Below are 18329 nucleotides of genomic sequence, written 5' to 3'. Positions count from 1 at the left end.
TTTTTATTATCTTATTTATTTATCTATCTATTTAATCTCATTTTATGTTATACTATTTACATTAAAATTGCACCAAATTGTATAGATATACATTTTATAGATCCCTTTCTTGTACTCTTCTTTTTTAAATAATTTCTTACAACAATTAGAAAAACAAATAAATGCTAAAAAATATTTTTCCTTTCTATCTATTGCAATGATGCAATTCGAACACTTCTAAATTCAAAATGCCCAAAACTTAAGAATTCACCCATTTTGGTTATTTATTATTTGATAGCTCTAAAACTATACAATTTCTCTTAAATAACGATAATAAATGATAACACAGTCATAAGTCCTTTGTTTCATTTGTTTAATTTCTGTAGCCCACCAGCATCAACAATACATGTTATGTGTCTAAAGTTCTGTTGTGAAATGAAACAGGGCATGGGTTAGAGAGTGATTGAATATACCCTTTACCTTTAGTTACATATTGCATTATAGAGTATTGAGTGGTGGTAGGTTTGGTTGAACACACACTTTGGTGGTCTTTCGAACTACAGCTCCTTTTATCAACAGGGGGCAGACTTTCATTTGGCCAGAATGATACATTTTGCTGACAGATTTGAAACTTTTAAGAAAGTTTGCAAAACTATTTAATTGTCAACTTCTTTACCAAGTGTATTGATACATCATCAAACCTTGAGATGATGTGAATTATGAAATTATATCAGTGTGATTATGATAATTAGACTAGAACTGTCGTCCACCTACTCCGGACTTTAGATCAGTGACACAAGCAGGACTCCCCTGCTGCAGGTGTATATAAGCCACCTGTCCCACCTCTACAGGTATTCACTGGATTCAGGATAACGTCGAACAAGCATTCCGAGGAAAGGTAGGAAAATCCATCAGAAAGGAAAACATAAATGATATCAATTGACCAATAAATGATGAGTTTGGTTCCAAAATGAGATAACGCTGTTTGTTAAAAAATCATGTTTAAATAGTGTAAGTTAGTTGTATTATTATGGCTAAAATCAAAACAAAACAACTGCTGTTTGATATTAATTGGAATGCACAATGAAAAACGAGATATTTATTTTTTTTTAATTTAGTTATCTTACTTTGGAACCAAACTCTTTAAATGGACCTCTGTTGCGTTGTTTTAACTTCTCAACTGAAACTTTTGTACAAAATTAAACGCTTAACAAAGAAAAAAATTGCGCAGAATTAGATGAAAGTGATGCATTTCATATTTTGTGTGTTTATACAACTGAAGGTTATGGCCCCTCTGTGTGAGAAGGCAAGTCACCCCGTCACACTGCAGCCGGAAATCGGTACGCGTCTCCTAGAAATCCACGTCCACGCACTTCCCTTTTCCCGCTTTCCCTGCTTTCTTTCTCACTCCGACACGCGCCTTTACTCCCACAGACGCCAAAGATGTCGCCGAACCCGAATTGGCCTCTCACACCCTCGTCTCTCTGGCTGAAAAGGAACCTGCAAAAGAGGACGAAGACCCGTGGAATCTGCCCGAGCTCCAGGACAACGGGGTGAAATGGTCAGGTAAGAAGAGACCGTAAACGCGCCGCGGACAGACACGAGGCGAGCGCAGCACGCGCTTCATGGCTCTGATGTTCTCCTGCAGATCTGAACACGAGGGGGAAAGTTCTCCGGGTTCTGACGTCCACTTTAAAGTTCGTTCTTCTGCTTGGCTTCCTCTACATGTTCGTATGTTCTCTGGACGTCCTAAGCTCATCTTTTCAACTAGTAGGAGGTAAGGTTAAGTTAACAATAAACTTTTTTACGTTTTGTACAACTTTCGATTGATTTCTCTTTTGGTCGATTTTTGTTTCATGTGGCTTACTTATTTTGTGCTTATTTTGTACTTATTTCGCTAGAAATGTTGAACCGTATTATTTTAGTAATTCTATATAGGTATGCGCTATATTAACCAACAACACCCCAGCAGCCAGATTTGCAATGGCTCCGGGCAGCTGTTTCAGTCTTGCAAGACCAAGTCTTATCAACGTGAATAGGGGTTGACGGATATCTTTAAGATAATTTACTAAGATCACTATTAAAAAACAATAAAAGGAACAATAATTTCTGACATTAAATGTACCGTAAATTTCATAAAATAAGCTGAAATTGCGTTGAAAAATACTTTTAAAGTGCTTCAGCCGCTGCACAGGTTGACGAGCGATTCGCCACTATATTTATAGATCAACTCCGACCGAGAACCGTCAGTCTCTTCTGATTCTTTTTACAGGAAGGCAGTAGTTATTTGCGTTGCCCTTTAACTCAAACCCTGCTTTCCAATCCGCATACTATACGTACCAATAGTATTCGAAAGTGGAATTAGTATGTCCCAAATAGTATGTTGAAAATAGTATGCTAAAGATTCGAAGTGCAGAATGATGCACACTCTTACGGCTGATATTACCCACAACTCACCACGAGTAGGCGGAGTTTAATGACGTTCCACTGCATTAATAATTTATATTACTGATGCATCACTAAATTAACAAATGTAAGTATACAGTAAAGGGAGACAATGAATGAATAAATACCTTAATAGAAAGAAGAGCTGTATTTAGATGTGTGTGACAGTTATTGGCCACAATGTTGTCTAGGTAACAACGGTCCCTTCCGCTTCCTGTTAGTATGTCCCATTTTGTGGGATCTATTGTGCCATTCACTCATAAGCATCTACTATTCCAACACAAAAAGAGTTCCGTTTATTAGGGTTAGGAATTCACTTCATTGTTTTGTTAACATCTGTAGTCTTTGATCAAGGTCTCGGGATGCTAGTTTGTCCTTATAGAGCTATTTGCACACTACTACGCAGAGCCTACTGATACAAAATTAATTTGTATATAGATTATTATAAATACATAATTTCTTAAATAAAATAACACAGTCACATAAATATGCACAAAAACGTATAAAATCGTTTTGATCTCCAAGAAAACATAATACATTCAAGAAACATCTCTTGCATTTCTCTGGGGTGTCATGACCGAACACCCATAAGACAAATGCTAGAAAATGTTCTGCTTTAAAACTATGCAACTGTGTTGTATCGTAGACTTCAGAATTATACTGTAGAAAAATGCTATAATAAATGGAAAAAGTATTATAGGGTAAAGTGTACTTCAAACAAATGGCACCATTTCAAAGCATGTCTCCGTTTTACAGGGTTAATGTGTAATAGTTGCTTCTTATCTTTGAACATAAATATAGAATACATTTGTGCTGTGGACACAAGTGGCATAGCTTATTTTTTTTGTAATTGTACACAGGAAAGGCTGCTGGTGATATCTTTAAAGACAATGCAGTACTGTCTAACCCTGTGGCTGGACTGGTCATTGGAGTTTTGGTCACTGTTCTGGTTCAGAGCTCAAGCACCTCCTCCTCCATTGTGGTCAGCATGGTTTCATCTGGACGTGAGTTTCTCTGTCTTGTAATACATCAATCATTAAAGGCTGAACAATAGCACAGAGCAATAAACTGCAAAACTGCTGTCGTTCCTTAAAATTTTAATTATGCTGAGGATAATCTAACATGGTCAGGTTTTTTTTCATAGTAAATAATATGTTTGAAGTCAAACCAATCACTGTAAATTAGAACAACATATTAGATTGTGACCAAGCATTTTAATAAGTTTGAACTAACAATCAACTACAAATCATACAGTGGAAAAAATAGGTTGAAATATTAAAAGTTGTTTCTCATTGTGAATTTAAGTGTTGGAGGTAAGGTCCGCAGTACCAATCATAATGGGTGCTAATATCGGCACTTCTGTGACAAACACCATCGTAGCTGTGATGCAAGCGGGAGATCGCAATGAATTCCGCAGGTAATGCCAACTGAGGCAATAGTTGCATAATACACAAAAATGTATTGGTTTCAGAACAAAACAAGAAATAACAAAAAATGGAAAATGGCTGATTTCGCAGGCTGAAAATTTCAGGGAAACTCAGAAAAGCTTTACAAAATTCTCTGAATTTTGATATTTTAAAGGAAATGCAATTTATTGGACATATTTGTACAGTAACAAGTATAAATCTTATAAATCCATTAATTTAAAAGACTGGTTTGTGATATGTAAATGGTCATCTGCCCAATAATCGAAGCAATAATAACCAAAAATAGTCACAGGAAGTTGTAGTAATACAGCACTTTTTCAACCACTTGTAAATTTAAAAGTCTGAGACCTCACAAAAATATTACAAATGATAAAAAGAAGTGGGGGATTTGTTTTAAAACTAATAGTAAAACAGTGGATTGTCCACTTATGGGAGTCCAGATTTTAGCTTTATCAGAGTTCCTAATCACACATAATGTTTCAAAGCTTTTCAAATTATTTGTGTACGGTGTGAAAGTGTATATTTTGTTTGCTGTGATGCTTTGTTTTTAACATCAATTAAATGTCTGTCTCAGGGCGTTTGCTGGTGCCACTGTCCATGACTTCTTTAACTGGCTGTCTGTGTTGGTGCTGTTGCCTCTTGAGGTGGCCTCAGGGTTCCTCTTCAAACTCACCAAACTTATCATCGACTCCTTTGATATCCAGACTGGCGCAGATGCTCCAGATCTGCTGAAGGTCATTACTGAACCCCTCACCAAGAACATCATAGAGGTGAGATCAACATCAGCAGTTTTGAAGTGTATATAGCCACTGACAGACATGTTTTAAAAATGCAAAAGCAGCATGTATACAATATTCATTGTAAACATAATCAAATGCTCACTGTATTACACAGTTGAGTGTAGTGTATGAATTATTTTAAATGTAAATAATCTTTTGTCAACATTTCTAATCTGACTTTTTTGTAAACTCTTGTCTTTCAGCTGGACAGTTCTGTTATCAGTGGAATCGCAACTGGAGACCCTGCCGCCCAAAATAAAAGTCTGATTAAGATCTGGTGTAAAACTCAGAAGGTCACGGTGAGAAACATTAAGATGGCTTACTAAGTTCCCCATCAGTCACCTGAGACTGATAAAACATAACAAAATTGTGTCAAATGGCTAATGACTTTCATAATAAATATAGGTGGGCAAGTATTTAATTTGAATTCCTGCCCTAATCTTGTTAAAAACTCCCCGATAGTCATGTTTACTCAAACGCATTTCAAAATGAATTATCGAAGTAAAATATTTGTACTTTTGTATTAAAAATCTCAAATCTACTACAAAAGTGACTGTTTACTTGCCGCTATCACTGCTACTGATTCTCAAGCGAACTGCTTCTTCGGCTCTTGTCTTGGTTACACAAGCAACACGTGTGTGGATACTGATGCCTAGTGGTCATTGCCTGTCGACGCGGACAACAACGTAGAAGTATAAATATAAATCGACATGTAGGGTACAGTGGGCATGGGTCCTAGTTTGAGTAAAAACCTACAGGTGTAGTTTTCTGAATTCAGCCATATGAGCTTCTCCTAATATAACAATCAAACATAGTTTCTGGCCTTCTCTCCTAACACACAACGTGACATGTATAAAAATGACCATTTGTAATGATAGTTCCATTTGCTTATTGCCGTCATGGCTGATGTGGGAAAAACTGGAAATAACATTACAACGTGAGATTTAAGAAAAGGTATTGTTTCAGACACATTGTGTAAAGCAGTGTGAAATATTTTTGATACACATTACTTCTGTGCTTCATGTTCTTTTTCTCTTGTGCTTGACAGTGTGTGTTATTTATTGCAGAACCTTGTGAACATTACAGTCCCTGGAATTGCAAACTGTACTCCTGATGCCTTATGCTGGGTGGAGAACAACCAAACCTGGACTGAACAAAACCAGACAGAAACCTTCAACTTAAAAAAATGTGAGTGCCTCAGCTTTGATTCCATTCTTTGCAGGAACTGAGACAGGAACCTCCTGGATCAACAGAAGCCTGTTAATAATCCATTCCCCCCTTCTTTCTTACTTCACTTATTTAAACTCCAAGCCATCGACCGTGATACACTGCAAGAACAATAACTTCTCTGAGTGCTGAGAGCCATCTTAGCTTCACCTTTCCCCCTCACCTCCTCCACCCACTCTGTTTTCAATGGGGCTTTTCTTCCTTAACAGCCTTGGGCATCTGAAGCCGTCTCACCTGAACAAAGAGGCTCAGCCATTCTGCAAGGAGTGCTTTTGATATGGGGTCAAATTTGGTCGATTCAAATCAATGGGGATTTCATCTCCGGAGTACTTGGACCCAATGTTGAAATTCCAGTCTTGCTTCAAAGGAATTGTCAGAGTATTTTTCATTCCCAACTCCATCAGCCGTGAAAGAGTATCTGATCTTTAGACAGCACCATGCATCCTAGACTACTAGAGAATGACCTGTCAGTCTTTAAGATATTTTGTTTACATCTGACTATGAGTATTAAACAATGTCAATGATTTGTGCGCTTTGGTTTTCAGTAATGTTTGTGATGTTCTCTCTCCTCAGGTGCTCATATATTTGTGCACGCTAATCTCCCGGACCTGGCGGTTGGTTTGATTTTGTTGGCTCTGTCGTTGCTGGCTCTGTGTACCTGTCTCATTCTCATCGTCAAACTGCTGAACTCCATGCTGAAGGGTCAGGTGGCCATCGTCATCAAAAAGGTGCTCAACACAGGTGAGTCAACACAAGACTGATTATATCATAAATAATCATTTATGATAAGATAATGCACACCACTAACAATAACTTCAAAAACGAAGGTGTGAATGTTCAAAGTAAAACGCTTATCAGAGTCTTCCTTTTCAAGGAAATGATCATACAAATATTTCGTGTAGCAATTGCCGACCCTCCCAGATTTCAAGCTTATCGCATTCCTGTGGCTGTAATGTTTGAAAGTGTGTTAGCGTGTATCCTGTCATATGATAGTCGGCACAGGTGACTCAGTCCTGTTGTCTGATGAGCTGAACAGGAACATTATTTCATTCTGAATATTTCTGAGTGCCACAGGTGTGTGTGTATGCACACGTTCTGTTGGTTTCAGAATACTCAGGTACATTCTTATTCTTTATATCTAGCTGTAAATATTTTACTAATGCTATTACTTTAAACTAACAATAGTTCCGTAACGTTGACTAGTTTTGCTGTTTCCCCTAATAAAGATTACAATTACTTATTATTTAATATTATTATAGTATTATGTACTAGAGATTTATTGGTCGGTAATCGATATTGGTAGATTTATCCTTTCAATCAAAAGAGGACAGGAAAATGCAACATAGGCATTTGTTTATAAAAAAAATTGTCCTACTTTATTTTAAGGTCCAATTCTTGTATTAAGAAACAATTAACTATGAATTTTGCCTCGGTAAACTACTAATTTGTTGCTCATTAATAGTTTGTAAGGTAGTTGTTAGGTTAAGGTATTAGGTAGGATTAGGGAAGTAGAATATGGTCTTGTTGAATGTGCTTTATTAGTACTAATAAACAGGCAATATACTAAAAATAGGCATCTAATAAGCAACTAGTTAAAAGTGAGAATTGGTGCCTGTACTAAAGTTTTACCAAAAAATGTTAAGAAACATTACAATTTTGATTTTCAATATGAATAGTCATTAGATTAATTAACATTCCCAAAGTTAAGAAATATTAAGTTAATCTTTAGGACTTCTTGTTTATGTAAGAAATGCTTACGGAATGGGTTAATTTTGTTCAAATTCATATACAAATATATGTAATGTTTACAGCTTGTTGCTGGTAATGTTTAAACTTTAAGTTAGGTTCATCTGTATTGATTTAAAAAAAAAGTAAAGATTTAAAGAGGTTTCTGCACAGCAGTGAAGGCAATGTGCTTTTCGTAGACCTTCAAGCATTTCATACAGTTACACAAACAGCTTGCACTTTTACAACAATCAATACTAAACTCAGTCTTTGAGCATCTTCCATATCTTGACTTATTTTGAGTCGGATATGAACAAACATTTCAGTCACTTGTTAACTGGAGACTTGAAACAATCAGTGAAACAATCTTTGAATCAATGAGTTGTTAAATCGAGAGCTGCTGTGTGGTTCAGTGTGATTTTCAAACCATTTTGACATGTTCATTTAAAAAGAATCATCATGATTCACACATGCCTAGGTTAATTTGAAGTTACGAAGCTTTGTGTTTTTATGCAATGTAGTAAAAATACTATTTAAATGTAGTTTAAAGCATGAGAATACTGTCCACCACTGTTTTTGAGAAGCAGTTATTAATGAGTATGCATTACTTTTTGGACTGTTTAATAAGTGTAATTTAAATGTAATATGACAATGTATTCAGTAGGGAACTACTTTTTTTTTAAGAAACGTAACACTGCTCAGTGTGTCCCCTAGGTTTACAGCTTTGGGGGGGGGGTTGGTTGGGGAAAATTGACGAGAAATCATTTCCTTTTCATTCTTTATGTGCTATCTATCTATCTATCTATCTATCTAGTCACATACATTGATTGTCTGGGAGGGTAATGCTTTGTAAAATTTAAAAAATGTTACATATAAATATAAATAAATGTATTTAAATCTTTTTAAAATTTACTTTGGCAAATAACCTTTGTTAAATGTATAGAAGTATTTGTTAATATTAATGGGCCAGAGCTTAAAAAAGTAAAGAACTAAAAAAAGATTTATAAATACTAACAAATATATTGCTCATTCATTGTTCGTTAATGTTAGTTAATACCTTTATATGATAAACTAATTTTAAATGGGCCCTCTTTTGTGAGACGGTTTAATTTCTATGATGCATTTATTGTAGAATAATCGTGTCAGACGCGGACGCTGTTCTGAACGTCATCACGTGCGCTGTTCTGAACGTCATCACGTGACATTCCCATACAACACGGAGCCATCTGCATAGCGTATTAAATATCTCTTGTCTTATTTAATCAGCAGCTTTACAATGTCCTGAATAAAAACATTTTAAACACACATATGTAAATAGTAAGCGGCATGTAATTAATTAATATACATTTTAACCGCCATCCGGTGATTAATGGACTTTTGATGCTTGTCAGGGGCAGGATGCGCAACACTTAGACTTGGAGCAGGAGAGCTACTCCGGCTGCTACTCGCAGTAGTGAGTTTTGCCATCTTCAGTTCCCTGTGAGCGCTTAAAAAACGCAAATATTTTCATTTGGTTTTCATCTGATTGAAGCGACATATTTCCCGCCGCGCGCTCTCTGTCCGCTAATGTTTGTTTGTGTGTGAGTGAGCGCGTGTGCGCACTCATTGGATAATTGTAAACGCGCAAACACAGACAGAAAAGACATGCCATCGTGGAAATAAGATAAATAACATATTACTTAAGGGTTATTTAGTTTGTTTAATAAAATAACAAATTGTAATCAGGCGCTATAAAGAAAATCAAATCAAATTTACTTGACGTCCAAGGGTGGCGGGGCGAGCCGTTAGGAGGGCGGGGCGCCCCCCTTATATAATGGTAGGGGAAACACTGCTGCTTGTAACATGATATATGCATCATAATGACATAAAAGACTCATAAGTGTCATGTGTTTATCCGTGTTTGTGCTGTCACTTGTAGAACACTGTACTTTTGACATACGCACACTAGCATTTACACTGATACAGTTAAAAACCTTTCTAATATGATTGGGCAGATTTTCCCTTCCCCTTCGGCTGGTTGACCGGTTACCTCGCCATCATTGTTGGAGCAGGAATGACCTTCATTGTTCAGAGCAGCTCTGTCTTCACCTCTGCCATCACTCCACTCGTTGGTCAGTACAGAAACCGTTGACCTTCATACCTCGAGAAAGCTGTGATGTTACCATTGTTATCAACTACAGATTTGTTTAAAGACTTCGCTGCAAACTGATGAAATACTTATTGGTCACACATCAGGTTTTATTTTAGTTAGATGTTGTTTTAGAAACTATGTAATTTGCAAAGTGAAAATCTAAAATAACAAACCCAAGTCAATGCTAGCATGCTTCATGAAATTGACATATGCTGTTGTTTTTTCTGGTCTCTTCAGGCATTGGTGTTATTAGCATTGAAAGGGCTTATCCACTTACACTGGGCTCCAACATTGGCACAACAACCACAGCTATTCTAGCTGCTTTGGCCAGTCCAGGAGAGACACTGGCTAACTCACTACAGGTTTGTTAAAGATCATGTTATTCTGTCAAAACAACCTCAGAAAACCTTAGTCAGTATAACACTGTGTCTACACCAGACGCAGCACAACACGACACACAGCTTTGTTCTAATGGGACTGCAGCACCGCAGCATTATAATTTTAAACTATAATGGGTTCTAATGCATTCTATTGTCTCTTGTCACGCCGCATAGGGTGTAGACTCGGTGTAAGGTTGAGTAAATGAATTTTCATCTTGTATATTTGTATCACAGTTAATGTCATCTGTATTTTTTTCCAGATTTCTCTCTGCCATTTCGTCTTCAATATCTGTGGTATTTTACTATGGTACCCCATTCCCATCACCCGCATCCCTATCCGATTGGCCAAAGCTCTGGGCAACCACACGGCCAATTACCGCTGGTTCGCTGCCCTGTACCTCTTCTTGTGCTTCTTCCTCTTCCCACTATCGGTCCTCGGCCTCTCCATCGCAGGGTGGCAGGTTTTAGTGGGCGTAGGCGTGCCCGTTTTAGTCCTGCTGGTCTTTGTGATTGTGGTGAACATCATGCAGAGCCGCTGCCCGCGTTTCCTGCCCTCATGCCTCCGCAGCTGGGACTTCCTGCCCAAACCGCTGCATTCCTTTAAACCCTGGGACAGACTGGTCACGATGGCCATGACCTTCTGCAGAACTCGCTGCTGCTGCTGCTGCAAGTGTTGCAATGATGAAGAAAAAGACGAGTTGAAAGAGGACAAAAGTTTAGAGGTGTATGACAATCCAGCACTCACTATAGAAGATGAGGGAAAAGTGTTTGCAACCAGTTTGTAATGTTTAAATGGATAATTGTTATTAATTTAATGTGGTAATATTTTGTAACGTTTTCTAATGATTGCAGGCTGGCTACAGTAGAACCATTACTTCACAACATGAGTAGCGCAAGATATGATTCTGCAGATTATTGAATTATAAAGTGAAGCTGCTTGTCACTTTGTTCGGTTCCAATTATGCTGCATTCACGTCGCGTCAGAATTATTTTATGAGGTATTTATTTCATTTTACTTTGACAACAGCAAAATAATTTGGTGCTACAATTTATTAAATGTTATAGCTCTTGAAAAAGCGGTTCCTTTAAATTACATCACAATAGTTGAGTGTTCATAATATTGAACATGATTAGGGTTAGACAACTTGTACTTTTTATGTCTGACAGTGATGTTTTTACAATCAGAAATGTATTATGATGTGAAGATGATTGCACTATACATGTGAATATTCAGTTTTTTTTTCGTTGTTTCAGTGTCAGTGTTCACTTATAGACTAGTTTGCCGGTAAGCAAACTCATGAAAAATGCAATCCCTTAATAGTAACGTTGCAAAAGGTGTTGTTTGTTATGTCTTGACTATGTAAACATGTTTATGTTTTTAGATATTTGTAAAGATAAAAATTGAGAATTTTTAAATGTCTGGTTGAATGCTTTTTGCACATTTCAATGAACTGTTTGTCTCAGCTAAGACATCGATATTGAGTCTAGTTTCTTGACTAGCCTTCCGTCTCCATCAGGAAATATTAGATCTTGGTCTTATAATCACATAAATCACATCCAATACCCTATATATTGCACTATTTGAGTGTATTTTGTAGTGGATATTATCGAGGGCTCTCATTCAATCATACTATCCTCATGTCATTTCAAACTTGCATGACGGCCTGTCTAACTGTGAAACACTAAAGATATTTTGAAAAAAGTTAGTATGAATAAAGTTACTAAAAATGGCACAGATATTTACTTTTTAAAATTGTAATTATGGTAACAATATTACAAAAATTATTTTTTAAGGGGTGTGCAACAGTGTTTATGCATTCTGACTTCTTAACAATGTTAAATGTTCTGTCTTCTCATGCTTGACATAACTTGTTTTATATTTGTTAAAAAAATGAGTTGAACATATTACGTAGTATTTCTCAGCTGAATACACTTCCCAAGATTTAATGGGTTTTGGAAAAGAAAATTCTAACATGGAAAAACCGTTACATAACTTTTCTTAGTCCGTTATTGGGCAACTCTCCTGGAAAACCACTGCAAGGCGAAAGAAGTAGCCCGCCCAAGAGTCAACCAACGAGCGATGGTAAGACTTCCTTACCATCAAGATTGGCTACGCTGTGGGCCTGCAGCTGCTCGAAGAGAATAGATACCAAGAGGCGAAACTCAATAGAACATTCCATTGCAACACCATCGCCCTGCGATTTCCTCCATTTTGGGGTGAAATCGACTGCCCTTTTAAAAAAATACATTAGAGCTGAAATTCAACCTGAATGATGATAATACATGATGACGAAGCCTTGGCTTGCTAGAAACCATGTCAGTTATTAAGCATTTTCACCCTTAAATGATGACTGCGCTGTTTCCCCCAAATCACTAGAGTTTCAACTCTTGGTCTCTATACTCTTTTGCTTCAGCTTTTGACTCTTGGGATAGTGAAAGAGGATGAGGTGTGTTTGTTTGTTCACAGCATTTCAGTGAAGGATGTTTTATAACTGGATTAAATACTGGATTTGGAGGTCTTCTGAAACTGATAGATGCAGCGGTCCCAGGGCTAAAAGCTGGCAGACATTAACAGCATGTGGTAAGTGAAACTGAGTCATATCTCTGTGTTTTGTTTGCAATGGATCCGCATGTGCTTAAGTTCCAGCATGTGTCATATTTTCGGAAATAACCGTACAGCTGTATCTGTCTTTTATATATGTGATCAAACTAAAGACTAGGGATATTTGAAAGGTATGATACTATTCTGTAAATACTCAGAAACTGTCAGAGTTATGGCCAATTTAAATTCTACTTTAAAGCTTATTTTTAACGCATTATTCCATGAATAAATTAAGTAAAATTATCCAAGCAAATGTCACAAGATAAACTTTTTTAGAAGAAATACTAATTTGAGCATTGGAGTTTACTTATTGATCTTTTTTTCACATCAGTTTAACATTTATTATTGCATACAATATATATGATGTACAAGTAAGCTGAGAGTTGACTCACAGTATTGGTATTAGCACCACTGTTAACTGAGTAAAAAACACACATCATGAGCTCTCCATAACCTCAGCACTCAAGTACCATTCTTCTGAACGATAACCACGAAACTAAAGAATACAATCAGAATCTAAATCGTAAAGACAACTGAACAATAAAGTATTGTAAAGCACATAAAATAGCGCTTTTTCACAAAAATGACCCTCTAATGCTGTCTCATGCAAAGCATGCTTGGAACTCTAAATTCACTGCTCAGCTAGTGAAATTAAATAAAATAATTAATTTAGTCCCACCACAAAATAGTTAGTAAAGTAGTAAGTAAATATCTTTTAACATGATACAATTAAGTTTAATAAATAATATTTAATAATATTTTCTATAGTTTTAATTTAAATTTTGGTTAAAAAAACGAGAACACAATTGTATTAAGGAAAGTTTGCTCAATTAGTTTAATTAAATTTGATGACACAGAATCATTTTTTAACAAACAACTTTGCCCCCTATTGAAACAATGTCAATGTATTCAAGTGACTTTAATATATTTTTTGTTAAATGTATACCATGCCTTTTCTCAATAATATGGACATATCTGCACAAAACACTTGATATGCTTTTTAAGAGAACCATACACCAAACCATTATTTAGAGGACATACTAATGTCCCAAAGGACATACTATGCACTCAAACTATGCACTATTAACTCAGCCATGTAGTGTATGAATCTAAGAAGGGTGGTATCGTCCCAAATGGAATTCTGAGGCTGCGTCCAAATACCCCCACTTGCGATCTTGGCCACTTGAAAGCGCATGCAATCGTCAGGAAGGAAGAGCGCAAGTGTGCAATATCTTAAATATACAAGAGTACAAATGTCTTGAGAGCGAGTACAAATGTCAAAGGGCAGTGCGCTTAACGCACACAAAACCCTTACTGGCTTGAATACCGCTTCGGAGCGGTATTTAGGCTAAACGTATCACATCATGCATCATATTCTGGATATTAGCCTGTAGGCGCTACTTTAGAATTTTTAAGTTTTACATAATTAATATTGCATATAGGAATTTATAGTCTGTTGAATATTTGACCTGTGGTTCTCTTTCCTTTATCTTAAATGTGTGCTTTCACTGTGCGTGCATATCTTTGTGTTTGCGTCGTTGTGCGGACTTGGTGTTGGGGACCTAAAGCTGAATGCACAACAACCCTTGGGTAACTGTGTTAATGTGAGGACCAAAATGAAGGTCCCTACTACGGGCACAAAAGCATATAAATTGTACAGAATTATATTTTTTTAAAATCTAAAAATGCAAAACGTTTTCTACGATCTTTATGTCAAGGGGTTGGGTTAGGGGATAACAAATACAGTTTGTACAGTATAAAACTCATTACGCCTATGGACTGTAGATAATAAAATATACATGTTTGTCTTCTGTGTTTACACCTTTTTCTTGTTTTTACAGGTATAACTTTAATGTTTGCTAACAGTCGAAATGTCTCATGTACAGCTGCTTTGTGACAATGAAGTATGCGAAAAGCGCTTTATAAATAAATTTAAGTTATATTTAAACTTAGGGCAGTGACCGCAAGATGTTATTGTGCTTGTACGCATCTATTGAAAATGCCGTTGCTCGCAAGCAGTGCGCGAAGAGTGCAGGTGCTGAATGCAGCTGACGTCACTTGGACAGGAAGCAATAGTGTCTGAGTGTGCAAGTACAATCCTGGAGCCAGACCCCTCTCGATAATTCATTATATGCTTGGGTGTAGTATGCACACTTTCTGTATATACTACATCTGCATTGTCATGTGACTTGTATGCTTGTCAACCAATGACATACATCAACTTTGAAACTAATGTACTCGTGTTCTTAAAGGTCCTGTGTGTAATTTTTTGGAGGAAATTTAGACAGAATAGCAATATTATATACAGTAACTGTGTTCAGCGGTATATAAAGGCCTTACATAATGAAGCTTTATGTTTTTATTACCTTTGAATGAGCTATTTCTATCTATCTCTGTGATGGAGACACTGTTGTTTAAGTAAGTGTTAGTAATCATGTGCTTTCACCCACAACCTTAGGTGTTTTTTTACTTTTCTAATGAGTTATAGTTTGTTACAGTCCCTCAAGTGAGTTTATTTATAAGGGCTGTCTATGAAAACATCTGAATGCATGACATGGCATGATATGCAGAAAATGTGAACAAAACTGTCCCACGTTAATTCTGACCACGTTTCAAAACAAAGTGAAGCATGTGGACTTTATAGTTGTCATACTGTTCTGTGTGTTTGAAAAATTGGATTTTCTCAAGACCCAATTTCTGAACACATTATCAGTGCTGTCAGAACACACTCTCATATGATTATCGTGATAAGTGATAACACACCAGATATCATATCGGCTACTCCATATTTAAAGCTGTTGTCTCTTGCACTTTAATTTTTCTTCTACATTCATGAAGCCAGAAAACCTTTGTGTATTGAAATAATGTAACATACAAAAAATATCTGAACTGCCACCACTAATAATGAAGAGTTTATTGTATTTATACTTTGGTATTTATTTGGCTAGTAAAGCACAGCTGGGCAACTGTCCACCAATCATTCAGATATGCCCATTACTAAACTTCAGGGCCTGTATTCATGAACAATCTTTGCATAAAGAGTTCCACAAAATTCTAAGAAAATTCTAAGAAAATTCGTAGAAATATGGTTTCCCCTTAGAATTGTCAGAAAAGATCCTAGTAAAGAAAAAAGTAGTTCTAAAGGATCTTAACCCTTAAAAGAGCTCTTAAGGTCCAACATTTTAGGAGTAGCGAGGAGGACTTTTAATAGACTTAAGAGTTTCTTTAGCAGGAGAGAAAATGGACGAAACATGAAAAGTGAGAAGAAATGTGTTTGCAATGCCAGACAATTTCTTTATTATTAATAAGAAATTTTATTTTATTCTTTTGTGTTTGTTTGTTCAACTTTTGATTGTCTTGATTTTCTTGTATATCTGCTTTGAAGCAATCCAAATTGTAAAAGCGCTATAAAATAAAATGACATTGAAGTGAAGTGAATGACAGTGAGTTAATAAGACACAACACATTAGATGTCTGTGACCGATCCGACCGATGCCATAGCACCAGAAATAGAAGAAATCACTACATTAACATATTTAGCAACTGAAGAAATGCAGTTATGCAGCAGAGATGATTTGGTTCTGTCAGAACCTTCTATAGTGATCACACAAACAATTACAGCACATACAGAAACTTATTGTGTCACTCTTAATTTTATATCAAAACGTTGACATTAACACCATGGTAAATAAGAAAATAAAGAAAGGATATGTATATATAGTGCGTGTTTGTGTGCGCTTGAGTACGGTAAACAGGAAAAATAGACCTGAGCAATTTCAAAGTCATAACCCATACTTAAAGGCAGGGTGTCCGATTTCTCATAGCCTGTTCAAATCACCAAAACAGACACACCCCTACCCCCATCTTTCGCTTTTGTCAGCGCTTTTAAAATAAATGTATAGCATTCTAGAATACGGACCCAGTTCTTCATGCTCCCCCAGTGGGCATACACAAAGAAGATTCAAAATATTCAATAAAAACATAAATTTTACTACAAAACTATTTGTGAAATATATTGAGACCTTCTTCAGTTGAAGTGGTAAATAAAAAAAACAATTTGTTTGGCTTTATACTTCGCATCTCAAGAAGACCTAATTGCAACAATATTATCCCAATGTCAGATTTTGTACCACATGAATTTTGTAAGATGTTTTTATAGCAAAAAATCTTAATTGTAATTGTGCACAAGTACCTTCCATAATCAAACATGCACATGTTTTAGGAATGGGTGCCATTTTGCTGAATGAAACATGACAAAATCGCCTATTTTTTTCATCTAATTGATGCATGTTTTACCATTCCAAAAACATCCCATATTTACTTACTTTTCCTTGCTCTTGTCCGATCCCAATTGAATCATATCCGTTATCCAGGGTGAAAGATGCCTTTTTGGTAAGGTGCTGCTCATAATGCCCTTTGTATGGTTCCAAACAATGCAACACATTGTCAGTTGTAAACCTCAGCCTCATTGGGTGTTTCGGACTTTTATCACAAGACACCCACAGCCAAGGGAGGCCCACCCCAAGTTGATCAGACATGGGTGTGTGTTGCATGGTCCTATAACAGCCCATATTGTGTCCTTCCGTCTAAACCACAGCCAGTTGTTAGTTCTCTTAGCAAGTTTTAAGTTCTTTGACTATCATCCGTTTGGCCTGTCCTCTGATCCCCACTTCCTTAAGCAGCCTTCTAGTAGAATTGGAAACAAAGCACCTGCAGCCCACTTCCAGTGAAAACATTTTTTCGCTGTCCAGCCCTAATCTTCAGCCTCAGCTACTAACTTGGCATACTGGAGATTCTTTCTTTCAAATTCTTCAAAAATGTCTGCTTCCCAAGGTACAGTCAACTAAACTATGATGACTTTCCTACTAGAGCTTGACCACAGAACCATGTCTGGCAATAGGTTGGTTGCTGCGATTTCAGAGGGGAAAGAAAGTATGTGGTTTAAATTAACTCACATTTTCCAATCCCTGCCTATACTCAACAGACCTGAATCTGGGGATAAGGGCTTGGCCGACTTTTCTGCCCCTCCTGAAAGAAGGTTTGCCTTTTTGCCAAGTTAGCCTGGCCGTATTGTGGAACATTTTTAGGTGAGTATGTGTTAGGGTAACATGACTGCGTATAAAAACATGGCTAGATGACTACAAATGTGTAATATATCTGAAATATAGAGTTTTTAATAAAAACGTTGAAACATAGATGAAGGATTTCAACTTTTTATTTCATGGTAAGCTATGATGATATAGAGTGGGGACATATGTTATTTTCTGTATTTTTTTGTATTTTTTTATGTTCTAAGCATTTGATTTTTTTTGCCTTTTGCTCAATTGTGTTTAGGGCACTTTGATTAATAATAAAATGTATTTTTAAGTTAATATTAACTGTTTGCATTTTATGCATACAATTGCCCGGGGACAGAAATGGCACCCATTTGGTAGAATGACCCCAAATTTACTCTTGGTCTATGAAAAACAATGTGACTTTTTTTACTTGAGTTTCACATGGAACAGACCACTATGAGTGAACCAGCTCAATGTTAGTCTATTGACATTATTTTTGGTTTGATAGATGATTCACATTTTAAATACTTTAAAGATTTTTTTATTTAATGTAGCTTGTTTTTAATTGTATTGGGGT

At 36.4% G+C, this 18329-nt stretch overlaps 1 protein-coding gene across 1 annotated transcript; it reads left to right on the top strand.

Annotated features, from left to right (window-relative positions):
* The first annotated feature begins 1249 nt into the window (after positions 1-1249).
* Positions 1250-11509, top strand: slc34a2b (solute carrier family 34 member 2b). The gene is made up of 12 exons (XM_056733902.1): positions 1250-1325; positions 1414-1545; positions 1628-1756; positions 3285-3428; positions 3730-3841; positions 4426-4621; positions 4834-4929; positions 5698-5818; positions 6431-6598; positions 9577-9693; positions 9951-10075; positions 10354-11509. Exons 1-12 carry the CDS (start codon positions 1265-1267, stop codon positions 10876-10878), a joined length of 1926 nt encoding a protein of 641 aa, XP_056589880.1. The 5' UTR covers positions 1250-1264; the 3' UTR covers positions 10879-11509.
* The last annotated feature ends 6820 nt before the right edge of the window (positions 11510-18329 follow it).

The sequence above is a fragment of the Triplophysa dalaica genome, chromosome 20 (genome assembly GCF_015846415.1).
Source record: "Triplophysa dalaica isolate WHDGS20190420 chromosome 20, ASM1584641v1, whole genome shotgun sequence".
Taxonomy (NCBI): Eukaryota; Metazoa; Chordata; class Actinopteri; order Cypriniformes; family Nemacheilidae; genus Triplophysa; species Triplophysa dalaica.
This window is presented reverse-complemented; position numbering and strand designations above follow the sequence as displayed.

Bases quoted from the DNA above. Each gene is read 5' to 3' on its own strand.
- slc34a2b (XM_056733902.1), top strand. From the start codon at position 1,265: ATGGCCCCTCTGTGTGAGAAGGCAAGTCACCCCGTCACACTGCAGCCG. The intron at 4,930-5,697 runs GTGAGAAACATT...TATTTATTGCAG, and splicing joins GTAAAACTCAGAAGGTCACG to AACCTTGTGAACATTACAGT. The intron at 9,694-9,950 runs GTCAGTACAGAA...TGGTCTCTTCAG, and splicing joins TGCCATCACTCCACTCGTTG to GCATTGGTGTTATTAGCATT.